We start from the raw sequence: 25,905 nt of genomic DNA on the forward strand, positions 1-25,905 counted from the left end.
ATTGAATCAATAGTTCTTTTGGCGGTATTCAAGAAGCTGTGCCCTATAGCTTAATGGAAACACAGGTTATACTAGAGTGCACAATATTAAACAAAAAATACGCTTAGGAATTGCAGTATGCGCTGTGTGTTTGAAGTAAAGAATTGCAATAAACGTACGGTGAGCATGTAAAAATATTCATTGAGATATCGAAGTCTTCATGAGCAGTAACGGTGAGGCCCAAGGGTTCTCGTAAAATAGGTTACGTGGAAATATCAGTGGCCGATGAAGTAGCAAACTGCTAGAGAATACATTGCTGAGAACAAGCACACGTGATCATAAGAAAAATCTTCATTAGATGTATTGCTTCAACATTTCACTGGTACAGTGAACGACTTCAAGTTCCTTTTTCCTTCCTGATGAATGGAGGCTCCTGGACATTGTAGTTAGGTGGAGCATCTTGATAGAGGGTGAGAGTGAGAGGTGGGTGGAGGATGTTGGTCGGAGATGCACATCTAGCGGTAGGTACCCGCATGTGCACCCATCAGAGTATGCACCAGTGAAGGTACCATCCGGGCTAAGAAGCTGCAAGCGTCCACAGTTATACAGAGAACACCCCCAGCCATCGCGTGGATGAAGCCCGTCCAAAGTCACCGATCGAAGCGGCCAGGAAAGAAAGGTGAGTGGCGGCGATGGGAGCAAAGAGGGAAGAAGTAGGGCAGAAAATGCAGATGCGCTATTGCCGTCGGAGATATTGTAAGATGTTGTAAAAAAAAATGTCAGCCAGGAGAAAGAGGAGAAAATCAAGAAAACAAGAAGGGTGACCCAGGGATAAAGAAGACAAGAAGGAGATAAAGTGAAGAGACGCTGTTCGCCAGAGAGAAACAAAGATTCGGAGGTCAATTGAGCGCGCACAGCGAAGACGCACGTGTCTCGACATTGGAGCCGCGAAGGCCATGGGTCACGAGAGCCGATCTTATTGGCTCTGCTTCTACAAAATCACAAACTACCACCGACTTATTTGCAGGAAATACGCAGCCCCCCACAAAGACCTCACTCGAAAGAAAGCCACTCAATGGCGAAACACGCTAGCCCGCAAGCTACCAAACCCAGCTCGACACAGTAAGATTTGGCACCACACGCAGTACCCAACAAAGGAATGCCCGGCCTACGGAGAGATTTCAGATGTGCTTTGCATCGTTTCAAAGTCCCCCAGCAACGTAAAGTGTACAGTTTACAGGAACTCATCCATGAGCAGTAGGAGGCGAAGCTAGCTCACACAGAGCTCCCCCTTCAGCGCCAGCTGATCGTTCATGCCTGGAGGGCCGCATTTGCCAATGGTTTCCCCGACCTGGATCAACGACCGACGTAATTACTTTATATTAATGTAAACCTTATCCTCTCTCTCTTTACAAAACAACAAACCGAAAAACCAACCCGCGCGGATGTCGCAGCAGCCTTCGCCTTTTCCTCACGATTTTATTACACTTCTCAAGAGAAAGATAAACAAATGACAAAGAAAGGGAGGCCGTACCAGCAGAGCTTTTCCAATCTTCGAGTCAATGGAAAATAAATAAAAAGGACGCTTGTCGCTCTCGACTTGGCGAGGCTCGCCGTCGACGGGATGCCGTTGAGCTCGCCGTCGAGTGGGAAGCCGATCTGCGACGCAGCCAGACCGAGAAACGGCTGGGGACGAAGACTTCCCTGCAGCGAAAGCGGCTCCGGCGACTACGCGTGCAGGGCGAACTTTCAACATACGGAAATGCTATCTCGGACGAGGTTCTTGCTAGGAGGACCACGCTGGAAAGGGAGCGTAGGAAGCGTCAGCGCAAAGCATTCACCGGCTCACGGCAATTGTTAAACTGGCTGTTTGTCAGTTCAGCCATTATTTTCCTTGTGATTACCTACAGCACAAAATGCGGGCTGACGTTTCATAGTTCGTGAAATTCAAAGCACGCTAACGTAGATAACTAACCTGTTTTATTTAACCTAGAACATGGTGGCATGGCTGTCTTACTGACGAAAAAATTCGTATCCCGTACCGGACATTGATGAGCAACGCTCGTCGTAAGCCTAAGGTGATTTTCCGCTTATGACACGCCCTGGTCGTCGTGCCTTTTATGGCACTCTGTATCCGGTTCAACGCAACTAAAGCTAGTGCTCCGCCATTTCTTAGTGTATCCGGCAGATTTTAGTTTTGTTGGCCAAATAAAAATGACTGTATGAAAAAAATACGGTCTTTTATGCTTTAGATAAATCAGTAGAATCTCTGGAAATAAAAAAATATCAGAATTTTGGTACGGTTTTCATACCATTCTATACATAAATGATCCTTCAGAGTTTTGAACACATAAAATGAGCTTTCGTGCTGTTGCCCTTGCCACCTAGATGATATCCATAAATAGCGAAATATTTTTCGTGGTAAGTGCTGAGCCATCCTTACGTGTTGTTGTCGTAGTTTCTGAAAATGGAATAAATTTGCACAGGTAAGAAGATCAGAGCTGCATATTCAATAATGACTCATGATGCTGCATTTTATTTTTCGGCCAATTTTACGACGGACAACTGCGTTGCTCAACCCCCTCTTCGGTTCTCCGTAGCCCAGCCCACATCCATGCTCATTAATAGCGAAACATTTCTAGGTTCCTGCCCAGCAGTTCTTACTTTTTGTTGTTGTTGCTGAAAACGAAATGTGGGTAGCATTCGTCAGTGTACCCAAAGTTTCTTCACAAAAGGCGGAAGATTGAATTTTCTTTTCTTTTCTGCAAAACGATTTTAAGCCAGACAAACTAGTTGTTCGTTACAGCTGCCTTCACCACGACAGTCGAGGCTGCTTTCATGAAATAGCGATGTACTTGCCCTCTTTAGTGCAAAGCGGTACTTACTTTTCGTTGTTGTAGTCGCTGCAACAAGAATCACGGTAATATTAATTAATACTCCGTAGTAAACTAGTAAAGAACGAGGGTCCATTCTCATTTCTATTAAAGATATTTTTACAGGCGAGAGTAGGACGTTACTTTTGTGTGTTCTCTAAGCTGAACTCGACATCACTTTCATAAATAAGGGAAACAATAGTGACGGTAAATGCCTAGCAGTTCTTACGTTTTGTGGTCGTAATAGCTGAAACGAATATTAGGGCGACATAAATCACTAATCGAGTGTCAGCGAACAGAAAACAGAAGCTCAAGCTTTTCATGAATTTCCGACAGAGCCCACATCTTAAGGAAAGGCTTTGGCGCGGATAGTTAGGGCAAGTCACATTTAGAATTGGCAAACTCATAGCAGCAGTTAGTTCACAACGGTTCTTACTTTTTGTTGTAGTTGTTGCTGAAATGGAAGTAAGACGGTATCCATGAGTCATCCAAAAGAACAATAACACACAAAAAGGTTTTGTTGCGAACCTACACGGCCACGTAAGCTTGTGTATAAAATCACAATGGGAGAAAAAGTTAAGGCAAAGGCATCTTGTGCCTTATGAAATTGTGAGGAAATAGAATCAGTGGTTCTTTTTGCGATTTTCAAGAAGCAGTGGCCGATAGGTTAAAGGAAATACAGGTTATCCTAGAGTGCACAATATTAAACAAAAAAATACGCTTAGGAATTGCACTACGCGCTGTGTGTTTGAAGCGAAGAATTGCAATAAGCGTACGGTGAGCATGTAAAAATATTCATTGAGATATCGAAGTCTTCATGAGCAGTAACGGTGAGGCCCAAGGGTTCTCGTAAAATAGGTTACGTGGAAATATCAGGGGCAGATGAAGTAGCAAACTGCTAGAGAATACATTGCTGAGAACAAGCACACGAGATCATAAGAAAAATCTTCATTAGATGTATTGCTTCAACATTTCACTGGTACAGTGAACGACTTCAAGTTCCTTTTTCCTTCCTGATGAATGGAGGCTCCTGGACATTGTAGTTAGGTGGAGCATCCCGATAGAGGGTGAGAGTGAGAGGTGGGTGGAGGATGTTGGTCGGAGATGCAGATCAAGCGGTAGGTACCCGCATGTGCACCCATCAGAGTATGCACCAGTGAAGGTACCATCCGGGCTAAGAAGCTGCAAGCGTCCGCAGTTATACAGAGAACACCCCCAGCCATCGCGTGGATGAAGCCCGTCCAAAGTCACCGATCGAAGCGGCCAGGAAAGAAAGGTGAGTGGCGGCGATGGGAGCAAAGAGGGAAGAAGTAGGGCAGAAAATGGAGATGCGCTGTTGCCGTCGGAGATACTGTAAGATGTTGCAAAAAAAAAAAATGTCAGCCAGGAGAAAGAGGAGAAAATCAAGAAAACAAGAAGGGTGACCCAGGGATAAAGAAGACAAGAAGGAGATAAAGTGAAGAGACGCTGTTCGCTAGAGAGAAACAAAGATTCGGAGGTCAATTGAGCGCGCACAGCGAAGACGCACGTGTCTCGACATTGGAGCCGGGAAGGCCATGGGTCACGAGAGCCGATCTTATTGGCTCTGCTTCAACAAAATCACAAACTACAGCCGACTTATTTGCAGGAAATACGCAGCCCCCCACATAGACCTCACTCGTCAGAAAGCCACTCAATGGCGAAACACGCTAGCCCGCAAGCTACCAAACCCAGCTCGACACAGTAAGATTTGGCACCGCACGCAGTACCCAACAAAGGAATGCCCGGCCTACGGAGAGATTTCAGATGTGCTTTGCATCGTTTCAAAGTCCACCAGCAACGTAAAGTGTACAGTTTACAGGAACTCATCCATGAGCAGTTGGAGGTGAAGCTAGCTCACACAGAGCTCCCCCTTCAGCGCCAGCTGATCGTTCATGCCTGGAGGGCCGCATTTGCCAATGGTTTCCCCGACCTGGATCAACGACCGACGTAATTACTTTATATTAATGTAAACCTTATCCTCTCTCTCTTTACAAAACAACAAACCGAAAAACCAACGCGCGCGGATGTCGCAGCAGCCTTCGCCTTTTCCTCACGATTTTATTACACTTCTCAAGAGAAAGATAAACAAATGACAAAGAAAGGGAGGCCGTACCAGCAGAGCTTTTCCAATCTTCGAGTCAATGGAAAATAAATAAAAAGGACGCTTGTCGCTCTCGACTTCGCGAGGCTCGCCGTCGACGGGATGCCGTTGAGCTCGCCGTCGAGTGGGAAGCCGATCTGCGACGCAGCCAGACCGAGAAACGGCTGGGGACGAAGACTTCCCTGCAGCGAAAGCGGCTCCGGCGACTACGCGTGCAGGGCGAACTTTCAACATACGGAAATGCTATCTCGGACGAGGTTCTTGCTAGGAGGACCACGCTGGAAAGGGCGCGTAGGAAGCGTCAGCGCAAAACATTCACCGCCTCACGGCAATTGTTAAACTGGCTGTTTGTCAGCTCAGCCATTATTTTCCTTGTGATTACCTACAGCACAAAATGCGGGCTGACGTTTCATAGTTCGTGAAATTCAAAGCACGCTAACGTAGATAACTAACCTGTTTTATTTAACCTAGAACATGGTGGCATGGCTGTCTTACTGACGAAAAAATTCGTATCCCGTACCGGACATTGATGAGGCACGCTCGTCGTAAGCCTAAGGTGATTTTCCGCTTATGACACGCCCTGGTCGTCGTGCCTTTTATGGCACTCTGTATCCGGTTCAACGCAACTAAAGCTAGTGCTCCGCCATTTCTTAGTGTATCCGGCAGATTTTAGTTTTGTTGGCCAAATAAAAATGACTGTATGAAAAAATACGGTCTTTTATGCTTTAGATAAATCAGTAGAATCTCTGGAAATAAAAAAATATCAGAATTTTGGTACGGTTTTCATACCATTCTATACATAAATGATCCTTCAGAGTTTTGAACACATAAAATGAGCTTTCGTGCTGTTGCCCTTGCCACCTAGATGATATCCATAAATAGCGAAATATTTTTCGTGGTAAGTGCTGAGCCATCCTTACGTGTTGTTGTCGTAGTTTCTGAAAATGGAATAAATTTGCACAGGTAAGAAGGTCAGAGCTGCATATTCAATAATGACTCATGATTCTGCATTTTATTTTTCGGCCAATTTTAAGACGGACAACTGCGTTGCTCAACCCCCTCTTCGGTTCTCCGTAGCCCAGCCCACATCCATGCTCATTAATAGCGAAACATTTCTAGGTTCCTGCCCAGCAGTTCTTACTTTTTGTTGTTGTTGCTGAAAACGAAATGTGGGTAGCATTCGTCAGTGTACCCAAAGTTTCTTCACAAAAGGCGGAAGATTGAATTTTCTTTTCTTTTCTGCAAAACGATTTTAAGCCAGACAAACTAGTTGTTCGTTACAGCTGCCTTCACCACGACAGTCGAGGCTGCTTTCATGAAATAGCGATGTACTTGCCCTCTTTAGTGCAAAGCGGTACTTACTTTTCGTTGTTGTAGTCGCTGCAACAAGAATCACGGTAATATTAATTATTACTCCGTAGTAAACTAGTAAAGAACGAGGGTCCATTCTCATTTCTATTAAAGATAATTTTACAGGCGAGAGTAGGACGTTACTTTTGTGTGTTCTCTAAGCTGAACTCGACATCACTTTCATAAATAAGGGAAACAATAGTGAAGGTAAATGCCTAGCAGTTCTTACGTTTTGTGGTCGTAATAGCTGAAATGAATATTAGGGTGACATAAATCACTAATCGAGTGTCAGCGAACAGAAAACAGAAGCTCAAGCTTTTCATGAATTTCCGACAGAGCCCACAACTTAAGGAAAGGCTTTGGCGCGGATAGTTAGGGCAAGTCACATTTAGAATTGGCAAACTCATAGCAGCAGTTAGTTCACAACGGTTCTTACTTTTTGTTGTAGTTGTTGCTGAAATGGAAGTAAGACGGTATCCATGAGTCATCCAAAAGAACAATAACACACAAAAAGGTTTTGTTGCGAACCTACACGGCCACGTAAGCTTGTGTATAAAATCACAATGGGAGAAAAAGTTAAGGCAAAGGCATCTTGTGCCTTATGAAATTGTGAGGAAATAGAGTCAGTGGTTCTTTTTGCGATTTTCAAGAAGCAGTGGCCGATAGGTTAAAGGAAATACAGGTTATCTTAGAGTGCACAATATTAAACAAAAAAATACGCTTAGGAATTGCACTACGCGCTGTGTGTTTGAAGCGAAGAATTGCAATAAGCGTACGGTGAGCATGTAAAAATATTCATTGAGATATCGAAGTCTTCATGAGCAGTAACGGTGAGGCCCAAGGGTTCTCGTAAAATAGGTTACGTGGAAATATCAGTGGCAGATGAAGTAGCAAACTGCTCGAGAATACATTGCTGAGAAAATTCACACGTGATCATAAGAAAAATCTTCATTAGATGTATTGCTTCAACATTTCACTGGTACAGTGAACGAATTCAAGTTCCTTTTTCCTTCCTGATGAATGGAGGCTCCTGGACATTGTAGTTAGGTGGAGCATCTTGATAGAGGGTGAGAGTGAGAGGTGGGTGGAGGATGTTGGTCGGAGATGCAGATCTAGCGGTAGGTACCCGCATGTGCACCCATCAGAGTATGCACCAGTGAAGGTACCATCCGGGCTAAGAAGCTGCAAGCGTCCACAGTTATACAGAGAACACCCCCAGCCATCGCGTGGATGAAGCCCGTCCAAAGTCACCGATCGAAGCGGCCAGGAAAGAAAGGTGAGTGGCGGCGATGGGAGCAAAGAAGGAAGAAGTAGGGCAGAAAATGGAGATGCGCTATTGCCGTCGGAGATATTGTAAGATGTTGTAAAAAAAAATGTCAGCCAGGAGAAAGAGGAGAAAATCAAGAAAACAAGAAGGGTGACCCAGGGATAAAGAAGACAAGAAGGAGATAAAGTGAAGAGACGCTGTTCGCCAGAGAGAAACAAAGATTCGGAGGTCAATTGAGCGCGCACAGCGAAGACGCACGTGTCTCGACATTGGAGCCGCGAAGGCCATGGGTCACGAGAGCCGATCTTATTGGCTCTGCTTCTACAAAATCACAAACTACCACCGACTTATTTGCAGGAAATACGCAGCCCCCCACAAAGACCTCACTCGTCAGAAAGCCACTCAATGGCGAAACACGCTAGCCCGCAAGCTACCAAACCCAGCTCGACACAGTAAGATTTGGCACCGCACGCTGTACCCAACAAAGGAATGCCCGGCCTACGGAGAGATTTCAGATGTGCTTTGCATCGTTTCAAACTCCACCAGCAACGTAAAGTGTACAGTTTACAGGAACTAATCCATGAGCAGTTGGAGGTGAAGCTAGCTCACACAGAGCTCCCCCTTCAGCGCCAGCTGATCGTTCATGCCTGGAGGGCCCCATTTGCCAATGGTTTCCCCGACCTGGATCAACGACCGACGTAATTACTTTATATTAATGTAAACCTTATCCTCTCTCTCTTTACAAAACAACAAACCGAAAAACCAACGCGCGCGGATGTCGCAGCAGCCTTCGCCTTTTCCTCACGATTTTATTACACTTCTCAAGAGAAAGATAAACAAATGACAAAGAAAGGGAGGCCGTACCAGCAGAGCTTTTCCAATCTTCGAGTCAATGGAAAATAAATAAAAAGGACGCTTGTCGCTCTCGACTTCGCGAGGCTCGCCGTCGACGGGATGCCGTTGAGCTCGCCGTCGAGTGGGAAGCCGATCTGCGACGCAGCCAGACCGAGAAACGGCTGGGGACGAAGACATCCCTGCAGCGAAAGCGGCTCCGGCGACTACGCGTGCAGGGCGAACTTTCAACATACGGAAATGCTATCTCGGACGAGGTTCTTGCTAGGAGGACCACGCTGGAAAGGGAGCGTAGAAAGCGGCAGCGCAAAACATTCACCGGCTCACGGCAATTGTTAAACTGGCTGTTTGTCAGCTCAGCCATTATTTTCCTTGTGATTACCTACAGCACAAAATGCGGTCTGACGTTTCATAGTTCGTGAAATTCAAAGCACGCTAACGTAAATAACTAACCTGTTTTATTTAACCTAGAACATGATGGCATGGCTGTCTTACTGACGAAAAAATTCGTATCCCGTACCGGACATTGATGAGCCACGCTCGTCGTAAGCCTAAGGTGATTTTCCGCTTATGACACGCCCTGGTCGTCGTGCCTTTTATGGCACTCTGTATCCGGTTCAACGCAACTAAAGCTAGTGCTCCGCCATTTCTTAGTGTATCCGGCAGATTTTAGTTTTGTTGGCCAAATAAAAATTACTGTATGAAAAAATACGGTCTTTTATGCTTTAGATAAAACAGTAGAATCTCTGGAAATAAAAAAATATCAGAATTTTGGTACGGTTTTCATACCATTCTATACATAAATGATCCTTCAGAGTTTTGAACACATAAAATGAGCTTTCGTGCTGTTGCCCTTGCCACCTAGATGATATCCATAAATAGCGAAATATTTTTCGTGGTAAGTGCTGAGCCATCCTTACGTGTTGTTGTCGTAGTTTCTGAAAATGGAATAAATTTGCACAGGTAAGAAGATCAGAGCTGCATATTCAATAATGACTCATGATGCTGCATTTTATTTTTCGGCCAATTTTAAGACGGACAACTGCGTTGCTCAACCCCCTCTTCGGTTCTCCGTAGCCCAGCCCACATCCATGCTCATTTATTGCGAAAAATGTCTAGGTTACTGCCCACAAGTTCTTACTTATTGTTGTAGTTGCTGAAAACGAAATGTGGGTAACATTCGTCAGTGTACCCAAAGTTTCTTCACAAAAGGCGGAAGATTGAATTTTCTTTTCATTTCTGCAAAACGATTTTAAGCCAGACAAACTAGTTGTTCGTTACAGCTGCCTTCACCACGACAGTCGAGGCTGCTTTCATGAAATAGCGATGTACTTGCCCTCTTTAGTGCAAAGCGGTACTTACATTTCGTTGCTGTAGTCGCTGCAACAAGAATCACGGTAATATTAATTAATACTCCGTAGTAAACTAGTAAAGAACGAGGGTCCATTCTCATTTCTATTAAAGATATTTTTACAGGCGAGAGTAGGACGTTACTTTTGTGTGTTCTCTAAGCTGAACTCGACATCACTTTCATAAATAAGGGAAACAATAGTGACGGTAAATGCCTAGCAGTTCTTACGTTTTGTGGTCGTAATAGCTGAAACGAATATTAGGGCGCCATAAATCACTAATCGAGTGTCAGCGAACAGAAAACAGAAGCTCAAGCTTTTCATGAATTTCCGATAGAGCCCACAACTGAAGGTAAGGCTTTGGTGCGGATAGCTAGGGCAAGTCACATTTAGAATTGGCAAACTCACAGTAGCTGTTAGTTCACAACGGTTCTTACTTTTTGTTGTAGTTGTTGCTGAAATGGAAGTAAGATGGTATCCATGAGTCATACAAAATAACAATAACCCACAGAATCGTTTTGTTGCGGACCTACACGGCCGCGTAAGCTTGTGTATAAAGTCACAATGGGAGAAAAAAATTAAAGGAAAGGCATCTGGTGTCTTATGATATTGTAAGAAAATTGAATCAATAGTTCTTTTGGCGATATTCAAGAAGCTGTGCCCTATAGCTTAATGGAAATACAGGTTATACTAGAGTGCAGAATATTAAACAAAAAATACGCTTAGGAATTGCAGTATGGGCTGTGTGTTTGAAGTAAAGAATTGCAATAAACGTACGGTGAGCATGTAAACATATTCATTGAGATATCGAAGTCTTCATGAGCAGTAACGGTGAGGCCCAAGGGTTCTCGTAAAATAGGTTACGTGGAAATATCAGTGGCAGATGAAGTAGCAAACTGCTCGAGAATACATTGCTGAGAAAATTCACACGTGATCATAAGAAAAATCTTCATTAGATGTATTGCTTCAACATTTCACTGGTACAGTGAACGACTTCAAGTTCATTTTTCGTTCCTGATGGATGGAGGCTCCTGGACATTGTAGTTAGGTGGAGCATCGCGATAGAGGGTGAGAATGAGAGGTGTGTGGAGGATTTTGGTCGGAGATGCAGATCTAGCGGTAGGTACCCGCATGTGCACCCATCAGAGTATGCACCAGTGAGGGTACCATCCGGGCTTAGAAGCTGCAAGCGTCCGCAGTTATACAGAGAACACCCCCAGCCATCGCGTGGATGAAGCCCGTCCAAAGTCACCGATCGAAGCGGCCAGGAAAGAAAGGTGAGTGGCGGCGATGGGAGCAAAGAGGGAAGAAGTAGGGCAGAAAACGGAGATGCGCTGTTGCCGTCGGAGATACTGTAAGATGTTGTAAAAAAAAAATGTCAGCCAGGAGAAAGAGGAGAAAATCAAGAAAACAAGAAGGGTGACCCAGGGATAAAGAAGACAAGAAGGAGATAAAGTGAAGAGACGCTGTTGGCTAGAGAGAAACAGACTCGGAGGTCAAGCGCGCACAGCGAAGCTGCATGTGTCTCGGCATTGGAGCCCCGAAGATCATGGGTAACGTGAGCCGATTTTATTGGCTCACAGCTTCCTTCACCACGACCGTCGAGGCTGCTTTCATGAAATAGCGATGTACTTGCGCTCTTCAGTTCAAAGCAGTGCTTACTTTTCGTTGTTGTAATCGCTGCAACAATAATCAATGTGGAATTAATACTCCATACTAAAGTAGTAAAGAACGAGGTTCCATTCACATTTTTCTTAAAGGTGTTTTAACAGGCAAGAATAGGCCTTTTAGTTTTGTGTGTTCTCTAAGCTGAAGTCGACATCGCTTTCATACATATGGAAACAATAGTGACAGTAAATGCATAGCAGTTCTTACGTTTTGTGGTCGTAGTAGCTGGAACGAATATTAGGGCGGCATAATTCAGTAATCGAGTGTCGGCCAACACAAAACACAAACTCAAGCTTTTCATGAATTTCCGACAGAGCCGACAACTGAAGGAAAGGCTTTGGCGCGGATAGCTCGGGCAAATCATGTTTAGATTTTGCAAACTCATAGTAGCAGTTAGTTCACAGCGGTTCTTACTTTTTGTCGTAGTTGTTGCTGAAATGGAAGTAAGATGGTATAGATTGAGCCATCCAAAATAACAATAACACAAAAAAGGTATTTGGTTGCTAGACGTACACGGCTAAGTAATGTTGTGTATAAAGACACAATAGGCAATGTGTATAAAGACACAATAAGCAAAAAAGTGAAGAGAAAGTCATCTGGTGCCTGTCGAAATCGTTGGGAAATTGAATCAATGATTCGTTTTGCGATATTCAAGAAGCAGTGCCCTGTTGCTTGAAGCAAAGCCAGGTTTCCCTAGAGTGCCCAATATGAAACGTAAAATAAGCGTAATAAGTTGAATTACGTGCCACGTGCTTGAAGTGTGCAAATGCATTTAAATACCTAGAGAGAAAGGCAAAATACTCGCATTGGTGTTGATGCTGTAATGATCAGCAGCTTCCGACGGGATCAGGGATAAGAGAGGTTACATTACCGTATCGATTGCAAGTGAAACGAACAAACAAACGGTTCGGGAATACGTTAATGAAGAAAGTGCAAAGGCGATGTGACAAACCGGCATTAGCAGTACCGGTAGTACATTTTGCTCCTACAATAATCGCCTTCCAGTTGCATCTTTGAACTGGATTTCGTCGTCGCTTTTTGAATGCGCTGCTGCCTGTTTGGTGGCTTCTGAAGGGTGGAGGTGTGTGGAGGGTGAAATGTAGGTGGTAAGTGGTTGGGTGGAAAAGTGGGTGGAGCACCTGGATGGAGGAAGAAAATGGGGGGGGGGGGGGGGGGGGCTAGGGACTCTTGGGTGGAAGATGCAGTTTTACCCGTATGTGCTCGGATGTGCATCCACCAGAGGAGTGCTTCACGGGCCAGAAGGTGCCCGGAAGCTGTCCCGTTCCTCTCAGACACGATAGCGGCGTTGAGTTGGAGATTTTTCTGGCACACACAGAGGCCATGTCTTTTCCGCCAGAGCAGGAATTACTGTTAAAGCAGTAAAATAGAAAAGCGACGGATTGAGATTATTGTTTGAGTCAAAGTTTGTAAGGACTAAATTATCGACATTGGGGAGCTGACTTCAAATGTCGTCTTTGTTTCCTTAAGAAAAAAATACGCTGAAAAGGAAAAATTGTGGTGTGAATATTATTGATGGTGGAAAATTGTGCTAGATGGTGAATTGACTAGCGTCAGTATTTTATCGCTGTGAATGAAGGTTCTCAAGTGCATGTCCTTCGGAAACCAATCGGACAAATCCCTCTTCAATTCCCACATGAACTACTGTCACTTAGGATAGGGAATATCAGCGGTTGCTTGTCTTCAACCCAGTGTGAGGGAGCTACGGGTTTGTCAAGATGCGTATCGCAGTTTTTTCTGCAGCTTCTCCAATCTCACTTAAAAAGTGGTCTATAGGCAGTGTATCGACTTTATACGGTCTCTATTGCCTTCTTATAGATATTTATTTTTGTCTATTTATAATCTACAGAGTTTCTACAACAACAATCTACTAAAAGTGCATGGCCATAGTGTGCCATAAGTTCCAAGAGGATTTGTATTGCCTATAGACTGTTCTTTAGGGATTGTCTATAGAGAGTCTATAAACTTTAAAGACAGTAATCTATGATCATTCTACATACTCTCTAAAGACATTTTTCTAAAGGTGTACGTATTTTACAAGGAATAAATAAACGAATTTACATTGTCACGCACCCTCCTTCAATGTCATTAAGCTGGCAGTGTTTTACACGATGTTTGTCACGAACTTGCGCTAACGCTAAGCGAAGTCTGCGTTCTTCCGCTTTCCATACTTTCCGCCTCCCGGAATCCTCACGTGGGAAATACTGGTTCTGTTTCAAGACTTGGGAAAAAAAAGCGTCGCCTTATGTGTCTTGAAAAAATAAAATTTCCTGGTTGTATATCTATTTCGCAAACAAAGAAACCCACTTGCGCGGTCCCTCTTCTGTTGTCGGTTCCTAAATAGTACTGTATTCTTAGGCTGGTCATTTACTTTTACTGTTTGCTCGTGCACTTATGAGGATATTTTCCCGCCTCAATTTTCAATGTATGCGTTTGATAACAAATAGGTAAATTTGAAAACGTAGAAGATCAGTTTTTCATTTTCTTAGTGAATGTGCAGGTACGTGTAGAAAGTAGTCTATCATTTAGTTAAAAACCACTTCTGTCAACTAACGATCGTACAGTCGCTTAGCTTTTCCAAGAAAAAACTGATGGCAGAAATCACGAACTAATAATAAATTTCCTTCCTGTAAGATATATCTGAATGACTTCTTTGAAGAACCTACTGCCAAGGACGCAGCTTAGAGGAGTATTATCTACTGTGTTCACAAGCTGACATATAAAAGCACCCCTGTTGGGAAATGAATATTGCATAATATATAACACATTCTGAAATAGTTAAATATCAAGAATTGATATCCGCGCAATCCTTAGTTTTGTGATGAACTATTTGTAGCTACTTGAAAAAAATCATCCATACTTGCGCAAGATAATTGAAAAAAAAATTAACTGAACTTGCTTATTCAGTTCAACGTTTTCTTCCAGTGTAAACATATCGCAAAAAAAAACTTTAATGACGAAACAACCTTCCCTTTTTGTTTTCTGGCGATGCAAGGCATCAGTCAACTGCGCTTTCTCTAAGTGCATAATCGGCCGCCTTTCTCACCGGGTACCAAAATTATGTAGGATCGACAGCTGTAAAAAGTTACGAGTCGTCGTTGTAGTCTCTGAAAAAAAAAAACCAAACCGTGACATGCCTCACTCGCTTGGAAAGAACTAAGATGTCGCAACTTGCACACACTTCTGGATAACCCCATTGTTAAAATCTCATTTTGAAAGTCGCTGTCACATTCAGTGTACGACGCATGGTCTTGTGGCGTGAGGCACAAGATGATGTTTGTGGCATGTGTTGAAGGCGTCGTGTATAAAATACCACTGTCTTGCAGCAGGGCCTACGTCGGCCCGACAGGAAGGTGCTTAGATGAGCGGTTACGGGAGCACAATTACATCATCCCTCTGGTCAGTGCCCCTGGCAACCTCGCAGCACACTGCGCAGTGCACAAGTGTAAACCTCTGCTGGACAAAACGACTGTTCTTCTAAAATCGAAGCACAAGACCACAAGAGAATTGTAGGAAGCATTCTGCATGGCTTCGGAAAAGGAAGGTGCTGGGTTCGTTAGCGACCCGTCTGTGGTTTTAGCAAAAAAAGAAAAATTGTTTTTAGCCGGTCATTGGTGAAATTCATGACTTGAGAGGATCGTTTTATATCTCGCATGGTTTAGGCGATTGCTTGGCTATCTGGGCTGGTTCTAACGCTTTTATGTTTGTGTGTCCCATGATTATATGCGTATAAAGATGCGCCATGTCGAAAACAAACTCAGTTGAAAGTTTGCGCTCATGTCTCGTGGTGTTCTTATGTGGTGTTGTCTCCTTGTCTTGATTGTAGCGCTCCCCAGTCTTAGTCAGTGCACCGACTCGTGTCTAAAACGAACAGGTCAGTATTAAACCTTATTGAAAATGCTATATGAATGGGTCCGCAAACATGAATGTTAAACATTTAGTTTGGCTTTATAGGACTAACGTCCCAAAGAAACTCAGGCTGTGAGGGACGCCGTAGGAGAGGTCAAACGATCGATAATTTCAACCACTTGGCGTTCTTAACATGCACTGACATCGCGAAGTGCAAGAGCCCGTTGCATTTCGCAGCCATGGAAGCGTGAACGACGCGGACGAGATCGAATCAGTAACTTTCGTGCGCTATTCGATGTCAGTGCACGTTACAGTAGTCATTTCCGCATCCCTCCGCTACACCGTCCCTCATAGCCTGTGTCGCTTCGCAACGTTAAGCCTATGAACCCAATCTAATTGTGCAGTTAACCTGTTTGCCGAACCATTCAGGCCTATAAAAATTTTTCAATAGGGTAAGAGCAACCCTTTTTTTTACTTATTCGCTATACAGAAACAGTGAACCTAAAAGAATTTACAGTTATTTGAACTTGAGAATGTCGCATACCTTGCCAGCGCGACAATACAGGCCGCAACCACATGACCAGAGGTTCAAACAGAGGATCAAATATGTAATCAAAATATTCTATTGGTCTGTTTTCCAGAGACACTTTCAGTGATAATTCAGAAATGTCGCTTCTAAAGCAGCCTGCCAATTCTTGGAAGTCAAACGGGAATTGTGGCTGCATCTGGAGAAACTTACTTGTTGTGGTCGCTGCTAACGGTGAATTACCATATGAAAAAAAAAGTATATAGGTCAGTCGTAACTACACGCAGAAATCGGTACGCATTCCTTAAAAAGCGTAGGTATTTAAAAATGTCTAATGCTTTCCTGTTCTTCCAGCTGTCACCGGACGAAATGCATTCGTTCATTTGTTGATGGTGAATAGGACAAAAATGTAGAGAGTCACTCCAGCCGTGCTGCTAATGACGTAGAGTAAAATTGACAGAAAAAAAAAACACTGACCATAGCAGCTGTACCTTGACGTACGACATCAAACACTGCATTTATAAAATGTTTTTGACTATGGCAGCGTGTCCATCTCACTGCGCCGCTCCGGAGAAATCGAGACATTGTAGCTCCGTTGGCTACACCACACTTCCAAGGCGCAAACGGGGCAGAGCGATTCCACGAGAGATAGAACCGCCTAATTATGTCTTAACTTTCTTGAATGATTTATGTATTATGCACTAATTATTCAGCAGGCCAATATTAGATTTTCTTTTGTGAAAATGAAAATATATTTCAGGTGAAATCTTTTACGAACGACGTCGGGGCAGAGGCAGGGCTTTTGTGCAACATTGAAATGGCGCAAGAACCGAGATCTTGAAGCCATAAAGGATGTAGTTTCGTGCTAAAAGCAAAGATAAGAAAAAATACGCCAAGCTTATTCGCGCCACTCTCAGGAAATTACCTCTTCCTAGAAAAAAAATCTCGCAGACGTCACAAGTTTTAAGTGAGGCTATTTTCAAGGATTTCTTTCTGCGCCACTATGAGGCACTTCTTAAAATTTTCAGGATAGATAATCTAGGTGCCAGAAGAGTGTGCCTACTTGTTATATAAGACAGAGAAACGCAAGAAACGTCGCCTTAAATATGGCATTTTCGTCTTTTTCAAAAACCCAACGGAAAAATGGCGGTCGATTTGCGTTGTTACGGCCAAATGCGGATTTGGTGCGCTAGCCCTCCGGTTTTCACTTTGGTTCCGGTGTTCTGATCCATTGTTCACGGTTGGCACTTGTTAGCGATAATGGGTTAATTTCCCTGCGTGCGGAGTTAGTCATTCAGCCCCTTCATAGATCGCTTGGAGCGCTCCTACGACTCCTGGCGCAGTCGTGCAGCAGTCAAACGACGCGCCAGTGCCCTTCTACGGCAGGTGCTGACATCGGGACTTGGTCTGCTTGAATACGATTGCGACCCAGAGTTGCTCTTCCCGAGTGGCCTCTCACGGGTGGGGTGAGACTTTGAAATGAGCTTAAAATTTTGGCTGTACGGCAGTAGTAGTAAAAGCTATGGTCATAAAATTTTCAAGGAACATTAAAGGTAGACGTCGCTCGCATTATAGTTAGAAATTAGTTTTACATTTTGAAGTAGTATTTTTATTTGCTTTTAAATTTTTTCTACGTATGTGCCGCTTCTTTAAGGTGTACTATCATCAGAGAGCTAATTTTGTGCTCAGGTAACAACAAGCGCTTCACAGAAGTGGAACTAGAATGATGCAGCTACACCAAAAAGTAGATTTCTAACGGTTTTTTTCCTTTTGCCGATCCATAAACATTGCCACTTATGACTGGTGTTTTTATGCTACAAAAAATAAAAATGCACCTAGGCGATTGATTGTAGTTTCAATTATGCAACTACTAATTAACACACCAGAAAATTTTTATTTTATTATGCTCTATAGTTCCCGAGGAACAGGTACATCAGCTTCCAAAAATGTTGTTTTGAGAAAAACGCTGGTAAAGTTTTTGAAAACGTTTTTATTTCACAAATTCTCTGGGCTGTAGGCTTTTGAAGTGGCAGCATCGCCATGAGGTTCTTGCTTTCCTGTTTCGCTTCAGATCTCAGCTTGAGATCACATTTTTGGACCGGCCGTCTGTCTATAGATGCTATCGTAGACACACACAGAGGTGCAGGGGTGGCTCCCAAACGTTTCAGCACCCTTACTAGTGCTACATGTACATCATTAATGCATGCAATTGCATCATCGACAGCTTTCTCGGCTGTTTTGAGACTGACAACGGTGGCTTTAGGACACCTCACCCAAATGAAAGTGTCAAAGCTTAACGCAGCCTCTAACAGAAGATCAACAGGAGTAGCCCTAGTGACTTAAAAATGTACTGCTCAAAAGAGTTAATTCCAAAACGAAACCTTCAGAGCATTCAATTTCTGCACGTATCGGAAACGAAGAGACCGCGTCGGAATACACCCACTTTTCTTGTGAACGTGTCGAATAAAAAAGACAAAAATATTTTAAAAACCGCGAATACCTAAGTGTAATGTATTATCTGAAAGATAAAAATATTCTCTCTCAGATGATTGAAAAATCTCAAAATTGAAGTTTTTGACCCAACGAAGTCTCACCCGACCTTATTAAATGAGCTGCGGCGTGACAAGTTGATCAGGCTGCTCACCTGCCACAAAACATGCTTCAGGCAGATAACGGGACAAACACACAACGGATGAATGCGTGGAAAGTGCCAGCGCACTAAAGCCCATTCCTAATTTTAACGAAACGGGAAGTTCTGAAATAGGTGTCTAGAAAGAGGCGGAAACTAATACAAAAAAACATGCGGCATTATTTTGTTTCCAGCGGTGTTGTCCAAGATCAAACCAGTAGCTTCTCAAACACCAATAGGAGAGCCTAAATGAAGGTGGGGAAGCAAAAAATACGCCCCCTGCTGCTCCAAATATTTCTCATATGTCAAGACAGACCCTTTCCGTCAAAAGAGAGCGTACTTAAATAACATTTTTATGGACAAACACCGATCTGTGACGCCAGCACCATTAGGTAGGTGGCGCCGCAACCGCCGGGTGCGAATAAAAGGGGGAAGGGGAGGTGGGAGAGGGGGGTGAGCATACGAATGCGGCTAAACAGGACTTTAAGATCGACTTTCCCACTTCAATTTTTTTAATTCTAAGCATTATGTAGCTCATGCGTGGCGCCCACGGGAAGTGTGTACGGAAGATGTTAACTGTGGACACCTACCGAAGCTTACCCGAGTCACTCGGCTGTGAGTCAGGTAAGCTCGGAGGAGCTCCGCGTAAGGTGGAGCCAATTAGAGGAAAGCTCGGGGACGTTCGGAGGAGCTTCGCGCCAGCTGCGCGAGAAGTCGCTCGGGAAAAGCTGCATGGGTTGCACAATCCCCACCGGTGGCTCTGTCAGGGACAACTGCCAGCGCAGTGGCGCATCGCTTAACCGCTGCGCCACTCCGCTGGTAGTGGTGTGAGGACTCGCCGCCATCTATGAAAGTTAAGTAAAGAACGGCCACTTCTGATTCATCAGGAAAAACTCGCCCAGTCGTCAGCCTTCATGACCAGTTCTGCATATATGGGCATTAACCCGCAGATATCCGAACGGTGTGGGGTTTGCTGCACAGCGCGAACTATGTTACACAATCACACACACCACAAACGCATCAACGGAAACAGCAGTAGTGCACTTGCTTTCGCATTCATAGCACGTAAGCAGATTTAAGTCAAAGTCTGGTCACGTGGTGTGTCTTCAGGCTGCGCCGCTTCGCCGAACCTATAGAAAACGCTCCACCGCACGGAGCCCTAGCGCAACTCATTTTACGCGGGACTCCCGATGGAGCGCGCCGTAGAACCGCCGCAGCGCAGATCACTGATGGACGCGGCTTCCCCTCTGCTCACATCGGGAAGACTGTGCACTGAGAGGCACCGCTAACCTGGCAGGCATGGCCGAGGTAAAACAAGAGGGAGCTTATTATCTGTTTCCTTTCTGCATAGACTCGTCTTTGCGACGGAAAGGAGGCTCCACTCGTTTCTCATCTGCTAATGACAGATGGCGCTTACTACATAACATCGCTCCGAGATCAACTCCTTCTGCTATGGGGTTGGGCGGCAGTAGCGGTGGCTGTATTGTAAGCCTTACCGCAGCTCGTTCTTCCGGGCCCGCTAGACACTGGTACTCTGCACTTACGCCATTCAGTTCCAACTGCCGACAGTGATCTGAGCGACATTTCTTAGTAAGGAATATATCTCCGCAATACGCGTAAACATCTACTCTCTTTTCGGAGCCATGAGCCGACTGAATGTTGATCGTGTTCAGATCACGTTTGAAAATACTCACGCGTTGTAGTCGACGCCACTGGAAGCCAAAATACACGGAGTTACGCACTTAAACGTGAAGGCCAGAATAACTTAACGATCACTGCAGGGAATGCAGCAGCGGTTCTCTAATTTATTCATTTGCCTGAATTCCCTCGTTTAGTTTGCCATAACAGGAGAAGCAATAGTGGCGATGGCAGGGAATGTATGAACGAGGCACGCGAAGCGTTGCGCAAGGAGGTAAATTGTTAACATTCAGATTGAGGTACATTGCGAAACCCAGAGATAGCACAAGACGGATACGCCACGGTTTGAAAAGAAGCCTACACACGTCCACTACCAGAAAGAAGCAGTTGGGTAACCCGGCAATGTAACAGCAAAAAGAATTCATTCTTGCCTAAGATGTTCGAAGAGGAAGACTTTCACAGGGAAGAATGAACATTCATTCAATTTTGAATCATTCAATTTCTTCGAACAATGCATTACCAGAAATTACGATAGTAGCGTGCAAATTAAAAAAACAGCAGTTAAAATTGGGTCACGCTCGGCGGCGTCTTGTATTGCTCGGCTAGGCAATCACAAAAGTAAATGAAATCAGCTTTTTAATGTTTCACTTTATTAAACAAGCCAGTTATCCAAACTCTCAAGATTATTTTTTTTCTTCTTATTGCCGTCTTGTCTAGGTAACAAGAAATGTTTTGACAACGGACTAGTTCTTTTGTCGTGGAGGAACTATGTGCGGCGGCCCAGAGTTTGGGCGGAGCCTTACTGCAGACTTAGGTATATCCGACTATGGGACTATGGAGACGGCGGCTGTCGGTCGAGTCATTTAATTTCACCGCTCAAGATTGCCCATGTCACCGTCGACCAGTCATAACTATAGTCAGAAAAGTACAAAGTAGCAGCCACAGTATGGCAAGTTCTCCGAAGTGTTTTGAAGTCACCTTCAGGAGTGCACTAGGTATAGATGTCTAGGCGGGCCACTCGATGCCTACCGGTATTCGGATCTACTGATCAGCCCTATTAACTGCCCGCATTATTCGCGACGAACATTAAGCGCACCATTTCGACGAAAAGAGTGGCGTATTTAATGGTGAACCGAAACCTAAATTAATTGCGACCCAGATAACTTGCAATGAACTTGACTGCGAAGTCTCACCTTTTGGATTGGCAACCGGAAAACCAGATTTATTTCTCTCGCCTCAACAGTGTTTTTCAGGTCATAGCGAAACTGCAATGTGTTCGCAATTGTGACTCTCTGTTTCATGTCCTCTTTTGGGATAATTTCAGTCATGCACGTAACTTGACCAATTATATAGCCCACTCAAGAATTCTGGGCACGTGAACAAAAAAAAATCCACGGCAGATTGCTTTCACATTGAATTTTCTGACTTCCGCTTTAACAATAATCGCCTCCCACTGTCTCGCAGTGTGATTGCGCCGTTGCTTTTAACGCGACAGCGTTAAGGAGTTCGTGTCGCAGGAAAGACGGCGTCGTCGTCGGCGTAGCTGATCGATAGTGAACAATCCACAAAAAATCCCGAGAGAAGCAACTCTCTGTGGCAGGTGACTGTTAAAGTGATGATTGGTCCTGATAGGTTGCTCGGCAATAGCAACCTGGGTCGCACGAGCACTGGCGACGGCGGCACCAGCCATCGCTTGCAATGGCACATCGCTTAAACGCTGCACCACTGAGCCAAGAGTGATATGGAAACTCCCAGGCACATATGAATGTAACAAGTCCAACTTTGTAAGACAAAAAGGTAGAATATGGGAATATTGTAAGGTATTATTATCTACATATTGAAGGTAATAGTCCATTCCGCCAATGCATTGCAGAATCTTGAGTTTTCTCATTGCTCGCATTGAGTAGTTAAGACTGTCATAGAAAACCACTGGTGAACGCTTTAGACAATAGCAAGAACGTTAATAGGAAAAATGTATTATATTGAAATCTCATATTCCATGTAATATAACTTGTATTTAAATCTTGATATGTATGAAAAAAAAAAGTCGTTGGAGGCACTTAGATATCTCTTAACTGCGGGAAGGCGAAAGCCGTTTGCGACTCATTGCACTCATTTGAATTTGCCGCGCTTGAATTCATTTCACGACAGAGGAGAAGAGCAGCTGGCGCGAGCGTGACAGAGATCACGTGTCGTGGTCAATTGACCTAAAATGTAACCGACGGACGCCAGTATGCGCCATTAGAGGCTATCGCTTAAAATTGCGTCCACAAACTCCTCCCCGCTGATATTTTTTTTTTGTCCGGAACTGCTGTGTTAAGTCGAGAATGACTGGTCGAGCATACATGAGCATTAACCGATTAACGCTATCACGTTGTATACCCTTAGGCCGCAGCTCCAATTTTAACGCGACAGCATTAGAGGCCCCGTTGCCACAAGCTCCGTTGTCGGCGTTGCGAGCAAAAAACCGCGAGCATGACCCCGGCAGGTGCAGCCCAGGGAGCAGCCTAGGAGACAGGTGGGCTATCTAGGTCACGTGACCATGCGGCGTCTTCACAACTTGCTCTCCAGAAAGCGAGCGAGCTGCCCACTGTGGCAGTCGAATTAATGGTTTGTCGCACGGGAAGAGCAGCCTGGGCCGCACACCGCTGAGAGCACCTGCGATCGCAGTGTAGCGGCGCATCGTTTAACCGCTGCACCAGAAGCGGTACGAGGTCCCCCAGGGACGAATGAATAAAAAGTAAAGAATGACCTTCTGTATGTAAGAGAAATAATTACACTATCACCTCATACCCTTAAGGCCCTCTGTTGCGTGGGCTTCTGGTGGTGGGGTTGCTCCGGACAGTGCGGCCGGCTGGTTGATGATTGAACCTTCCGCAGGGTGAGTTTGGGGGAAGGGTGGAACGGGAGGCCACATTTCGCCGTCGTTTTAATGCATAGCATTAGAACTCCCATGCTGGCAAAATCTGTCCGTCCTTCCGTCTGAAGCCTCGGTTGGCAGGTGGGTAAATAGACCGTGCGCTTTCTTTTTTTAAATATTTTTGGCTTTGCTTGTAAACAGTGTTCTCGAAAAAAGTGATGGTGTGTGAATGTTGATGTTAATCGTCCGTTAAGCACACAAAAAAACTAAGCTGCTGACTAGATCAACCCGCCGCAGTGGTTCAGTGGTTAAGGCGCTCCTCTACTGAGTACGAGTACCCGGGTACGAACCCGACCACGCGGCGGCCGTGTTTCGATGGAAGCGAAACGCAAAAGACGCCCGTGTGCTGTGAATGCCAGTGCACGTTCAAGATGCCCAGGTAACCAAAATTATTTCAGAGACCTCCACTACGGCACCTCTTTTTTTCTTTTCTTACTTCACTCCTTCCTTTATCCCTTCCCTTACGGCGAGGTTCGGGTGACCACTGAGATATGTGAGACAGTTACTGTGAAATTTCCTTTCCTCAAAAAATAATTTCCAATTTTTGACTAGGTCAGGAGGCGTCGACAGTCGTGCGCTTGCCTTATCGCTAATCTGTCAAAATTGGTTCGAATGCTATCATTCTTTCCACAAATGCAGAGCGCCACCATAAGCCACGACATCATGTTGTCTCTGCAGGCTTCGACCCCGTAGTCATATACAGTTCAAGTATGAGACTGCAACTGCCCTTCAAAGGAGGCCGTCCAATCAGTGGAGGCAACCAATTGTTGTGACGTCTTCGGTAATCCACTTACACCTGCTAACGTGACATCGTAAGAAGCTGGCAGGCGCAAGGATTGACTGGATTAGACACGATGTCGTTACAATCGCTGGACACCTTCGGTTGTAAAGCCTCTTTGATGGCGAGTTAGCGCTTCGGTCTTGACTGGCATCCGAATACATGCAAAACGAAACACACAAGCTGTCACGTGTCAGACACCTTATCTTTCATTCATAGCGTGCTGCGGTCATCTAAATCGGCTAGCGAGCTTTTTATACAGCTCCGTAGTGGACGTTAATCGTAGTTCGTTTTCTGCTGGGACGAATGTATTCTCAATTCTCGCCACTTCTTTTGTTTTTATTTTTGAAAATGACGCGTATGCATTGGCGCCTAAGAAAAAAAGAAAACCGTGCTTCTGCCTTCGATACCGCAGCTATTCTGCATGAGAGGGCGCGTAGAGGAACACGAACCACAGATTGGGTGATCCCCCAACGGTAACTATTTTCGAGTAGAAAACGCAGCCATATATAAATGAAGTGCTCGCCAAAAGTTTAAGGCAATACTCCAAGGTGGAGTAAATTTGTAGAAGTAATAATTCATTGGCGTCCATTCAAATAACGCAGCCATGCGGCTACAAAGGAAAGCTTGGGCAATGCTTGGGTAGATGCAACTGAGTAATTACTCTTATATAATAAATCCGGTGCTTTTTTCGTGTGGTTCGTGGCTCTTGGAGAAATAGGCGCATTCATCTAATAATTGTGCTACCGCAACCACTGGGCGCCACGGCAGCAGCCTTCGCTACCGTTTGAATTACAGTACAGCACAAGAAATATATATATATTTTTTAAATTTTAAAGCGAGAGCTCTACTCTTTGGGGTACCACTTCCAATTTCGATGTGGGTATGACAATGGCCTTTAGTGCCTCACAAGGTTAAAACGAACACAAGTGCGTGGTAGTATGGCCCAAGCTATGGTAGTATGACCACGTGATCACATGGCTGTTACCATTGGGTTCCCGATCTTGATTTTTACCTACCATGACCATTGATCTTGACCATTGACATTGACCTTTGAACTCGACCTTGACATTTGATTTGAAACAGTGGGCAACATCGGCATCACCTCCAATGTCTCGCAAGATCAACCCAACTTAACTGCGTGGTGGTATGGCACAAACTAAGGTAGTATGACCACGTCATCATATGACTATGAGCATTGGGTGCCTCACTTTGTTCTTTCACTCTTGATCTTGATCTCAACATTTCTTCTTACCATTTGAGTGGAGACCATGCTTAATACCGCTTTCGCTCGTATAAATAGTCTGAAGCCACGTTGAACCCCAGCGATTCTTCCTTTACATTCAAAATCCGACTGATATAAAAACCTACTCATCATTTATGTATTTGTTATGATGCAATAATGCCCTTTTGTTTCCTCAGGAGTTGTTGGGAGCGTACCCCCTTCTTTGCTATCATTTCGCATTCCTGTTTTTTTCTTGGGCGATTCCCATTGCGTTCATTTTCGTTCACATCTAAGCTATTATTAATTTGCTGTCAATTTTATGTGACGTATTGTGCGGTTGCATGTATTACTGCATATTTTTATAAGCAATGGACGGAGTGTGAGGTTACGATAACGTCATTAAGACTACTCAAATGGCAATTATCCGTAGCCAGAACCATGGGATGAAAGCAAAAAAAACACCTTCAGTTTTCTCTAATTTAAGAGCAGCGCAGTCCACACCTTTGCAAATCTGGCAGAGGTATAGGCTTGAGTTTGCAATCTCCGCAGGAGACACACAAAAAAGACCAAACAAGTAGTCGAGAAAGGCATTGTTCTCTCAAGCCAAAAACTCTAGACTATTATTGCCATTTCCGAAGTTTTGACCCTGTTATCAAGCTCCATGGACTGTGAGACATCGTGTAACGTTTCATCGAAACGACAGGAACCCAGCTCAAACCCTGCTAGTATGTGAAAAGAAATCGGTTTCCAGGATAAGTTAGGCAAACGAACACCTTGTGGGGATAGGTCACGAATTGAGAAGAGTGATTGAAATACATCAATCGAAGTTACTACCCTGCAGGAGTAATGGTATTCGTTGTAT

The 25,905-nt window shown here is 44.5% G+C and overlaps 1 protein-coding gene across 1 annotated transcript in view; it reads right to left on the reverse strand.

Annotated features, from left to right (window-relative positions):
• Positions 1 to 376: 376 nt before the first annotated feature.
• Positions 377 to 25,905, reverse strand: part of LOC144108627 (uncharacterized) — an 86,335-nt gene continuing 60,806 nt past the window's right edge. Inside the window, exons 22-30 of the mRNA XM_077641816.1 lie at positions 11,875 to 11,892; positions 11,668 to 11,685; positions 11,455 to 11,472; positions 10,230 to 10,247; positions 10,023 to 10,040; positions 6,311 to 6,354; positions 5,067 to 5,180; positions 1,580 to 1,638; positions 377 to 494 (exon numbers count right to left, since the gene is read on the reverse strand). Of these exons, the coding sequence (XP_077497942.1) occupies positions 377 to 494; positions 1,580 to 1,638; positions 5,067 to 5,180; positions 6,311 to 6,354; positions 10,023 to 10,040; positions 10,230 to 10,247; positions 11,455 to 11,472; positions 11,668 to 11,685; positions 11,875 to 11,892 (425 nt within the window). The remainder of the gene's footprint in view (positions 495 to 1,579; positions 1,639 to 5,066; positions 5,181 to 6,310; positions 6,355 to 10,022; positions 10,041 to 10,229; positions 10,248 to 11,454; positions 11,473 to 11,667; positions 11,686 to 11,874; positions 11,893 to 25,905) is intronic.

The sequence above is a fragment of the Amblyomma americanum genome, chromosome 10, assembly GCF_052857255.1.
Source record: "Amblyomma americanum isolate KBUSLIRL-KWMA chromosome 10, ASM5285725v1, whole genome shotgun sequence".
NCBI classification, from domain to species: domain Eukaryota; kingdom Metazoa; phylum Arthropoda; class Arachnida; order Ixodida; family Ixodidae; genus Amblyomma; species Amblyomma americanum.